Genomic DNA, 11,829 nt, shown 5'->3' with positions numbered 1-11,829 from the left:
GACAGTATGGTTGCTCTTAATTGGCTTTACTCTTATACATATAAGTATGATAAATTGCAGAAGAAAGGAGTGTCATTCAAAATAGGTTGAAAGCTATAGGTGACTTGTGCCAAGTTTTCCCAATAACATTTTCATTTGTGAATGCATATGATAATCCTGCAGATTATATTAGTAGATGTGTTTCATACAGGAGACTTCAGATGAATGTGTATCATAGTGGACCCGAGTTTCTTAAGAAACCTCAGAAAGATGAGGTTCAGTTTAGTTTCAAGGTGCCAAACTCCCTTGAAAAGAGAGATGAAGTACCCGGCCCTGAAAGGGAAGATACTTCCTTAATCACTGTCTCAACAGATTCTGAAAGTAAAGAAATTAACAAGAAGGACATTAATAGCATTGAACACTTGATACCCCTGACTAAGTTTTCCAGTTTCCATAAGCGAGAAACTGTTTATAGTATGGTGTTGAAATTCATCAAGAACATCAGAGAAAAACTAACAAATAAAGGAATCGACGTTCATTAGGGAAATTGTGTCAAGGAGAAAAATCTTTATGCTTTAGCATGTCGGCAGATAACAGGTATAGAACAGGAAAATAACTTCCCAGAAGTATGTGAATTCTTCAAAAAAAGTCATACATTAAAAAGAAACATTCCCAATTTGGTAACTCAAATGAATATTTTCCAGAGCAAAGACACTGCTAATAATCCAGAGTGAATTCGGAAGAAACGAACAGATTTTCTTTCCTGTGCTGTTACCTGAGCATAGTATACTAACTAAATTGCTTATTCGTGATATGCATGTTAGTCTAGGACACGCTGGTGTGCATTCGATCTTGGTTCAGTTGCGTAAGCAATTTTGGATAAACCACTTTTATTCCACAGTAAAGAAGGTACTTAGAGAATGTATAACTTGTAGAAGGCTTAATGAGAGACCAATCAAAGCAAATCAGAGTGCCTATAGGGGTTTTCGGAACAATCCACCACCTATTCCATACAGGTATATTTTCATAGATTACATCGGTCCTTATAGAGTAATATGGAATGGTGAAAGGGAGAAGATTTGGTTATTAAGCGTGACATGTTTGTGGAGTCGAGCCATCAACTTTAAGATATGTTTATCTGCTGATACTCGAGCCTTTTTCAAGGCCTTCCAACTACACATATATGAGTTTGGCATCCCGGAATTTTGCATATCTGATTTGGGATCCCAGCTAACTGCTGGTAGTAGAATCATTGGAACCTTTCTCTACGATTTTGAAACCCATGCCTTCTTTGAAGAAAATGACATTAAGCCCCTGAAGTTCGAGCATTATGCCAAAGGTAATAGTTCTTTGGGTTCGCTAGTTGAAAGCTGTGTAAAAATGGTGAAAAAGCTAATTTTTAATTCTATTAGGAACACTGTGCTTGATTATCAAGATTTTTACTTCCTTATTTGTCAAACTGTCCATCTTATTAACAAAAGACCAATTGCTTTTAAGGATAGTCTGAGAGAAGCTTGTATTGATATTGTAGAAAACCCAATAACTCCTGAGTGTTTACTTAAAGGCTCTGATCTGGTATCAGTGAACATTATTCCCGAGTTGCAGAATTCTTCTTCATATGACACCAATTGGGTGCCTGGTAGTAGTGCTATTGATGATGTTAAGGATAATTACTATAAGCTTAGACAAGCTAGAAACAGACTAGTTGAGGCATATCATTCAGATTTTTTTGTAACTCCCATTAATCAAGCAGTAGATAAAAGGGATCGTTACAGACCTGTCAATCATAAAACCTTGGCTGTTGGAGATATTGTTCTGTTAAAAGAGGACGCAAGCAAACCAAGTACTTATCCACTTGGTATAGTAAAGAAGGCAGAAGTAAATCACCTAGGGGAAGTAAAAGCAGCTCGTATGCTTAAGGGTAAGTCTCGTGAAATTGTGTACAGGACAACAGATTCACTAATTTTGCTTCTTCCCAAAGAAGGATTTCATACTGTTGTTGAAGTTGAAACTGAATTACCTATTGATCTATTAAAAGTCAGAGAGAGAAGTAAACGGGCCGCTGCACTTGAATCTATGAGAAACACAGAATTCTTGGTTCAAGACGGCCTAGTATAATAGGCTTATCTGGTTATGTATATTACAATATTCTTTGGGGTAAGATACACATACGCTATAAAGAGTGTGTAATGAAATTGTTGCTTGGAGTGAGTAAAAGGTGAACAAATGTTTTCTTTGATTAAACTTAGTAAACTTTAATCAAATTTTTGCTGGGAGTATACAAAATATATCAAAGATATATTTCACATTTATTGTCTCCTTGACAGTATGTTATTTCTCTTTAATTTACATAAACTCCCGGATACCTTTTAAAATATTTTGTTTCTTGTTAAGCATGTGGTTTAGGAGTTTGTTTTTTGAGTTCCTTCTACTTCTCATGAATCGTAATCACCAAGTAGTGATTAGATATTCATATTTACTATTATTACTTTATTGTGGCTAAAGTTCATGTTCATAAAGTTAATTTGGCTGATTCATGGTAAATGTTTTCTTGACTAACCTTTTCAAACCCGAAGCTATAAACGAACAAACAAGTTTAGCAGAGGCGACCATATAATGTCTTGAAGAAGAGGTGACGATATAACTGCCAAAACGCAGAAGAACAGTTATGACTTGAAGACCAGAACGACAGGACCTGTAGTTGAACCATCTTACATGTGTTTCGTGTATCAGCCGATCTGCATATAGTCTCCATTGATCACAGAGATTAATGGTATAATTAATATGAAGATTTACTATTAAGAAGTTTGCCGAGGACAGCTGCCATTGATGATGAAGGCAAAATTCAACAAAACTACCGAAGGATTTGGGGAGAGAAAGGAGACGGGATTTTAGCAGTTTGGAGGTAGGAATCGAGTCACATTTACACGTGTTTCAGTCGACTTTCAAATTGCTTATATATGGACTTAGTCGGTTCATTAACCTAACTTGCACATCCTATAAAATATTACCTAATAGTTCGTGATATTTAGAAGGAACTTGATGATTGTCATTACACTGTTATTATCTCGTTAACTTTGGTAAAACTTGCCGAGGTTCAAGTATCACAATTTAAGCTAATGAGTTACTCAGTTCTTTCATATATTAACGTTAAAAAACTTCTAAAAACTTTAGACTGGGCTATTGAGCTTGGCTAAGTAGACTAAGCAGTGGAAAAAACTTATACTAAATTTTAAGTTCGGCACTTAACCTAGTAAATAACTTTAAATTTGTATCAGGCTAGCCTAAAACTTTTCTAAATACTAAGAATATTATGGTCTTTGCTATCTAATTTATTACATTTTATATATTTACATTTAAGTGAAAACATTTAAGGCTAGATGGCCATGACCTTTATTATAGATATTTCATTGTAATTGTCAGGTTATGGAAAAATTCAGTGGTGACCATGTTGTGCTGGAGTGGTGTCTGGCGTAAGGTCATCTCTCCAAAAATATAGCACGGTTTGGATGGGTTACAGTGCACAAAGGACAAAGATTCTCTCAAGGAAAGGGATTAAATTTTATTTTCCTCAGTTATAAATTTTCTATTACCCTGTCACCATTAATTTGTATATCATTGCATGATTCAAGTAAAATTTTTTCCATACCATGTGCAAGTCAACCCCGACTAGACCTCTTCTATATGCCATTTAAATGGATCTGACGAATGAAATTTTTAATAAGATTCCGAAAACATATGCAGACTTAGGCCTGCAGCACCACTAAAGCCCATCTCATGGTCTTTGGACAATGTCATATATTATGCCTCACCTGTGAACAAAGAGGATTGTTCCCTCAAGGATCTAACCTAAAAACAGATTTTGAGCGAAGCGAAAAATCTATTTTTTGGTGAGATGGCCATGTCGTCCTGATGTAAAGTTCCTAAAGGGTAGCTTCCTTGGGTATATATAACTACAGCAATATTCCCAGAGAATTTACCTTAAGGTATCCGGAATTCTAACTCCTGGAGTGAATATCCCTAATAAAAGAACCAGGGATATAGCGAAATATCAGAGGACATATTCTTGACACGCCACATAGCAATCTGCTCCCCGAACAGTTAACACTTCGAAGGGGTCAATTGGCAAGAAAACGAAAACGAGAAAGAAAGGAGAGCCGCTCGCAAGGAATCTCTCCTCTCTCATTTCGTAAGCGTGCATTGCGCCGCTCACGGCGCCATCTGTATTCCTTGTAGCAATACACGACGTGCTACAAATACTGTATGTAGGGAGGGGACCTACAGCCCTTTAGTAAAAAGGGAAGGGCGGGTCCATCAGGATGACATGGCCATCTCACCCAAAAATAGATTTTTTGCTTCACTCAAAATCCGTTTTTTGGGCTCAAGCCATGTCGTCCTGATGGAAGTATACCAGAGCATTACTGTATCTGTGGATTCTCAAAACATGCCGTTCTCCCCAAAGGTATTTCCCGGCCAACTAGACCTAGAGACCTAAGATGTTACCGTTATACATCTTTTCAACTAACAATAGACCATGTTAGTGCTTCCTGCCCCCTACAGGGAAGAGTCATACTAGACTCTGGAAAAGTCTCGAAGAGTACATATACCTATGTATGCATAACAGACAAGCCAATATAGTGGTCTCACCCTATATCATGTAAAGCATAGTTTGTAAAGAACCACTGAGTCAATATGAAATATCGACCAGTTCCCCGTTCAATACTAGATTGGACAAAGGTTTATATCCGAGTATTAGGAAAACTTGCATATCCGCCACCGTCCCCTTAGGGCGTGGAGTCCTCCCGCCAAGGGAAAGCATAAACCAGTGCAAAGAATGCTTGCATAAAGTAACAATCTATTAGAATTATCCCAGATAAATATACATACAAGCGTAATGCTAAATTATTTCAAATAAATTGACACAGGTGAAGGAGACGCAAGGTTCACAAGAACTAGTTTATCGACAAACAATAAATAAAACAGGTTAAACAACCATTATATATATATATATATATATATATATATATATATATATATATATATATATATATATATATATATATATATATATATAAGAGAAGGATAAGCAATAAATAAGCATAAGCATGATAGTAAACAGAAAACTTGTTTATCTGACAGAAAAACATTAGCGCCACTTTTAACATACCGAGGTATCAAAATCATAAAAGTTTGTATTACTAATCAGTTACATTAGCGTTGGAAACGCTCGGCACACATGTCTGAACTTATGCTAGGTTCACCTTTGAATGTGGAGCAGTCAATGTGGGCAACCCAGTGCCCTAACACTTAGTTTGTAGAACAGTTCGTAACTACACACTCACCCCGGAATTAATCGACCCAATTAAATCCACTGTTCCTCACAGAGTTAAACAGCAGGGCTAACGACACTACCCACTGCTACCACAGACCTCTTTAGTTGCTCCACTTGCTTCGCATAGTGACGAAAGAACCCTCTGGAAGACTTTCAGCCAGTGTATGAACGAAGATGATCGAAATCCATCCAATTAAAGAAATTTAAGGATGAGGCAACTTTCCTCGGATTGTGACCTGCGGGTGTACTGTCTGGATCCGCTCTAGGAATGAAATAGGTGATTTTTGCCCTTAGTTGTTTCAGTGATAAATTTAAGCCTGATGTGTCTCCCCTGAATAGTTGACCACCCCTGAAGTCTGAAGTTCTACGAAGATAGACCTTTAGGCATTCCACTGGACATAGAGATGCATCTTCTTTCAGAGGGCAGATTCTCCAGGGACCGCACCTGTTGGTGGGTAACTCGTTCTTGGCGAGAAACGTAGGATCCGGAAACAGGTTCAGTTCTCCCCCATCCAAGAACTGAACACGACCCTTCTCTCTCGAGAGGGCTACAATTTCACTAACCCTGGCCCCCGACGCGAGTGCAAACAGGAAAATAACTTTTTGGGTCAAATACTTTAAAGCACACTCCTCATTGTTCAACAGCAAATCGAAATGAAGAACTTTATCTAAAGACCATGAAATGGGTTTTGGAGGTGCTGATGGTCTGAGCCTAGCACAGGCTTTCGGAATTTATTAAAAATATCGTTAGAGAGGTTGACCTAGAAGGCATATAAAATGGGTCTTGTCAAAGCAGACTTACACGTTGATATTGTATTGGCTGCTAATCCTTGACCATGGAGGTGGATGAAGAAAGATAAGCAGAAGTCCGTCGAGATCTTTTGCGGATTCTTCGCCTTGACAAAGGCCACCCATTTCCTCCATGATGACTCATATTGCCTTCTAGTAGATTTGCTCTTATATTCCTCTAGGAAGTCAATAGTGTCTTTCGAAATCCCGAAATGTTTTCTCACCGCTAGGGAGAGAAAATCATGAGCTGCAGGTTCCGGGTTTCTGTGATGAAGCACAGACAGTCGACTACTGAACTCGCTGGGTCAGAACTGGATCTGGTAACGGTAGACACTTCAGCTGAAATTCCAATGCCTGAAGGAACCACACGCTGTTCGGCCACTTGTGAGCCACTATTGCCGCTACTCCCTTGAAAGATCTCAGTTTGTTGAGGACCCTCAATAGAAGGTTGTGAGGACGGAACAGGTAAATCCTGGACCATCTGTTCCAGTTGAGGGACATCACGTCCACTGCTTCCGCCAAGGGATCCTCGTACAGGGACACGTAAAGGGGTAACTTCTTGTTGTCTTTCGTTGCAAAGAGGTCTATCTGCAGTTCTGGGACTTGACTCACGATGAAGGAGAATGATCCTGCGTCTAGGGACCATTCCGACTATTTTGGTGTGAACCTGGATAGAGCGTTTGCTGTCATGTTGCGGACTCCTTGAAGGTGAACTACCGACAGGTACCACTTCTTCTTTTCCGCCAGTCGAAAGATGGCCAACATCACCTGGTTGAGTGGTGGTGACCTCGATCCTTGTCAATTCAAGCATCTCACAATCACCTAGCTGTCCAGCACCAACCTTATGTGGATTGAGCGACGAGGGGAGACTTTCTTCAAGGTAAGGAGTACTGCCATAGCTTCCAGAAAGTTTATGTGAAATGTCTTGAATAGATTGGACCAAGTCCCTTGGGCCTTCTTCCGATGAGAATGACCTCCCCACCCCTCCTTCAAGGCGTCTGTGTGAATAGTCAACGAGGGGGGAGGTGGCTGAAGAAGTACCGACTTCTTTAGTTGCCTGACTTGGGACCAAGGCCTGAGAAGCGTACGTAGACGAAGCGGAACTGGTCTTATCAGATCTCTTCGCGCATTTGATGCATAATTCTCCAAACTCCGGTTGCATCCTTTAGCTGTGCTCTTAGCACCGGGTCTGTTACTGAAGCAAATTGGAGAGAACCCAGCACTCTCTCCTGTTCGCGTCTTGATATCCTTTAGGAATCCAGAATTCTCTTGACAGAACCAGCTATCTCCTTCTTCTTCTTCGCCGGGATGGAGAGTTGGTGTGACACGAGGTCCCAGTGGATTCCCGACCACTGGAACTTTTGAGATGGAGAAAGTCGAGACTTTTTTCTGTTGATCTTAAAGCCTAGATACTCTAGGAACTGGATCACCTGTAGGGAAGCTTGCAAACATTCTGTCTTGGATGCTGCCCACACCAGCCAGTCGTCCAGGTAGGCTACCACCTGGATTCCCTTTAGGCGTAATTGTTTGAGAGCTACGCTCACAAGCTTCGTGAAGATCCTTGGGGCTATGTTTAGCCCGAATGGCATGGCTCTGAAGGCGTAGAGTCTTCGATGTAGCTTGAACCCTAGGTAGGGGGAGAGTTGACGATTGATTGGAACGTGCCAATAGGCGTCTGACAAATCTATGGAGACGGTAAATGTCCTCTTGGGCAGTAAGGTCCTTATGTGTTGCAGTGTTAGCATCTTGAACTTGCAGTTCACTATGAACTTGTTGAGTGGCGACAAGTCCAGAATGACTCTGAGTTTTTCTGAGTCCTTCTTGGGAACACATAACAGCCTCCCTTGGAATTTGATGGACTTTACCCTTCGGATTACTCTTTTCTCCAACAGTTCTTGAATTTACTCCTCCAGAACGGGGGTGGAGTGTTGGAAAAATCGAGGGCACGGGGGTGGAGTGCTGTACCAGCTCCAACCTAGTCCATTCTTGAGTAGGCTGTGGGCCCAGGGATCGAAGGTCCACCGATCCCGAAAATTCAGAAGTCTCCCTCCTACTGGTATCATCTTACTTTGACTGCTGTTGCCCTGAGGCCTTGCCTCCTTGACAACGACCACCCCTGAATCCCCTTCCCCTTGAGGGGCGTCTAGACGAACCTCTGGCTGCTCCTCTAGGCTTCGCTCGAAAGGTAGTTGACTGCCCTTCGAAGGCTGGGTTAAATGCCGGAGACTGCGTCGACACGGCTTGGGGTACCCACTGGTACGTGGTCTGGGTTTGTGCCACCATCTGGGGCACTGTAGGCATAGGAAGTTGCTGTTGCTGCTGCTGTCTGAATGGCTTGGCTCTCCGAGAGGGTAGCCTAGTCTTCTTAGTCTTCCTATTTGGTTGGGGACCCTCATCCGGGGAAGACTTTCTCTTGAGAGATAGGCCCTACTTCTGGAGAACGTTTTTATTCTCCGTGGCGGCCTTATCTACAACCTCCTTGACCGCTTCACTAGGGAAGAGGTCTTTGCCCCAAATGTTGGAGGAGATTAGCTTCCTTGGTTCGTGCCTCACCGCAGCCGAGGCGAACACGAACTCCCTACAAGCCCTCCTAGCTTTGACGAAGCTATAAAGGTCCTTCGTCACTGTGACTAGGTGTGTCCTAGCCACTACCATGAACATTTCATGGACCTTGGGGTCACTTGCCGTTGTCTCTAGAGTCGTTTGATGAGACATTGAGGCAGCAAGTCTTTCTTTTGTTTCAAGCTCCCTTCGCAAAAGAAAGTCAGACAGCTTGGCAATATCAGCCTCCAACTTCCTGACTGAGAAAGTAAGATGGACGTCCTTCCAGTCCTTGTGGTCCATGCGTAGGGCCAAAGACAGAGGTTTACACTACTCCAAGGAGGGGCATGGCTTACCTGCCTCGACTGCTTTCAGCACAGCCGTAAACCCTTTCTGCATAAAGGGGAAGGCTCTAGAAGGAGAGGACACAAAGGAAGGGTGCTTCTTACTCAAAGCAGGTACCTTTGAGTTTGTGAAGCCCCTCTCTTTCATCGAGCTTGACAGTAAAGCTTGAGCCTTAGCGTGGTCCAAAACTATGACCTCCTTTGGCTCCGTTTCTTCCTTTGAGGCTGGTTCCTTCCTTAGACAGACATAACAGTCTGGATACGACTCCTGGCTGGGCCAGAATTCCACCTCCTCAAGGGGGACTAAGCCCAACTTCTCTGAAATGACGATTTTTCCTGTCGTCATAGGCATGTGCTCAGCATACTTCCAAGGGTTTGCATCTGAGCACAAGGGAAGGTCTTTTACGCTGAGCTTCTTCTGGGGCCCACGTGATGCTGCAAGTTTCCCCATCTCCAGCTTCATTGCAGCAGCCTTCTCATTATTTTCCCTCTGCATCTGTTGGATCATTCCAACGATGGAGGAAAGGGTCTTTCCCAGCTCATCTGGGAGAGAACACGATGTTGAGGGAATAGGTTCAGGGCCCTGAACCGAAGTAGCCGACACCTCTTCGACCTCTTCCTCTTCATTGTCCGGAGCCTGCTCTTCATCCTGGTCTTCTGCCAGAAGGTCATATTCCAGACGCTCGGACACCTCCGACATCCTATCGTCCAATTGGGTGTCCTGCAGGGTGTCCGCGACTTCAGCATCCACGGGGATCTGAACCACTGGTATCTCCACTTGAGGCTAGGGAATCACTGCCTCAGCTGACGCCCTGGGGAAAAGGTAAGCCCTCATCTTTTCACTTGGAAGAGATGGCCCAGAAATGTTCTTCTGAAAGCTCCTTACCTAGGTACGAAGCTTCTCCCTTTCTGTGTCCCTTGACTCCTCTGTCTTAGGGGAATCAAAAGCCTCAGTAATCACGTTTGTGCACACGGTACATACCTGCGGGTCCCAATACCAGAGATCACCTTTGGAGACTGCACATGCTGCGTGCCTCCTACACAAATCATGTCCACAAAAGTTATTGCTGCGGACGTTGCAGAAAACGCTTCCACACTTCGGATGGTTCTCCTGTAAAGAGAAGAAAATTCCATGAGTATCAAGTGAACTACGTATCACTGGATATACATAGCTTAGCATAACTAAGCTATAAAGGAAAGACACACACTTGTATTTCCCGCACAGTCAGTTGCTGCAACCTTCCAGATAATAAAATCGTATGGTTAAACTATTCTAGAGCAACCGATAAATAATTTCCAGAGGAAACAGGTGTAGCTTACACCCAAAAAAGTGATTTTAAAATACTGGATAGTAGACAAGAAAGAACTCACTTTCTTTATCTGTAAGGTTACACCAAAGGGCTGTGCAAGACAACACAAAAGTGTTAGAAAAACTTAGTGTTGTAACAAATACTATACTATAGCTTTCTCCCTACAGTATATACTATACTGAAAATACTGGCTATAGTATAGAAGGTAATGTGCCAGCCGGCACACACCTTAACTAGTTCCAAAGTATACTACTTATAAACTATAAGGTGGAAGAATGCTGGTTCAAATGCGTGTGCCGGCGGACACTACACAAGATAGCACCCGGCTGCCGGCCGCCAAACGTAGCAAGCCGGCTGGCAGCTAAACAACAACCACACCCTGCTGCCGGCCACTAATCGTAGCGGCCGGTAGACAATGGTATGATATATAGCCAGCCGGCAAAGGTATATAACCAATGCCGGCCAGCAGCAAAAGAACCAGAGAACTGCAACTGCCCGGCTGCCGGCCACTCAGGCCAGCAGCCGGGCTAGGGAACAACACCAGAAGAAAAACAGAATGGATGCTGGGATAAGAGACTGTACTGCCTCATAACCCGGCAACCCGAAAGAGTGCACAAAAGGAAGGGGAGAATATAACTTCAGGCTTCCTGACCAATGTCATCTGGCTCTTCAGACAAACAAGGATGAGAGACCAAGGGAGGTCCGGGCAGCACTCAAAGCAGAAGACCCTTGCCGGCTGGCAAGCACTGCCGGCCGGCAAAGGACTGAGTCAACCCCACATCCTAACCTATGCTAGGTACAGATGTAGAATGACGGACATGAATGCAATGGCTAGGCCATCACTAAGGAAAGAGGGGAAAAGGGAGAAGAGGGTCCTGCCAACCTTGCTCTAGTAATGAATCACCCGCAGCCAAGAAAACTCATCTTATCCAAGGGGAGATCTGAGGAGGGATACCAGCAATACTTACCAACTCCCTCAGAACCAAAGCAAGGAAGGCGTTGCTATTCACAGAAAAGAGGATCTCATCCTCCACACTGAGAACAACAGCACTGGACTAGTCTGCTAGATCACCAAAAGAAGGAATTATCTCGTACAGAAACCTTCGAAAGTGAACTAAGGAGGCTAAGCCTCCTATGTCTGCTGTCAGCCTAGCAAGGGAATCTCAACCACAAGCTAGATAGAAACAGACTCAGACTAAGAACTCTGATGTCCTGCCCCCTTCCTGAAGCCAGACTCACTGGAAACAAGAAAGAACAGAAACACCCTAATATAGTTGTATCTAAAATCAATTCAGATACACCATGAGGGTTAAGCCCAAGGCTTAAACAGAGGGAAAGGGATTGCACACCTTCTCCGAAGAGAAGAGAGCAACCGGGGAGTGTTAGAAAGTATACTAAGGCCCCACAGACAACTAGCCTATGCGCAAAGAGAATCGATTACCTAAATCACCGAAACTCACAAGTATACTCTCTTGGAAGAAAATCAACAAAATCTTAAATGTATAAAACTGCCTAAAGCTTCAATAAAATTTTA

At 42.9% G+C, this 11,829-nt stretch overlaps 1 protein-coding gene across 1 annotated transcript; it reads left to right on the top strand.

The window, feature by feature from the left end:
• Nucleotides 1-792: 792 nt before the first annotated feature.
• LOC137620988 (uncharacterized) lies at nucleotides 793-2,097 on the top strand. Its single transcript, XM_068351429.1, has one exon. It carries the CDS (start codon nucleotides 793-795, stop codon nucleotides 2,095-2,097), a length of 1,305 nt encoding a protein of 434 aa, XP_068207530.1.
• Nucleotides 2,098-11,829: the final 9,732 nt, after the last annotated feature.

Source organism: Palaemon carinicauda, chromosome 27 (assembly GCF_036898095.1).
Source record: "Palaemon carinicauda isolate YSFRI2023 chromosome 27, ASM3689809v2, whole genome shotgun sequence".
Taxonomy (NCBI): Eukaryota; Metazoa; Arthropoda; class Malacostraca; order Decapoda; family Palaemonidae; genus Palaemon; species Palaemon carinicauda.
This window is presented reverse-complemented; position numbering and strand designations above follow the sequence as displayed.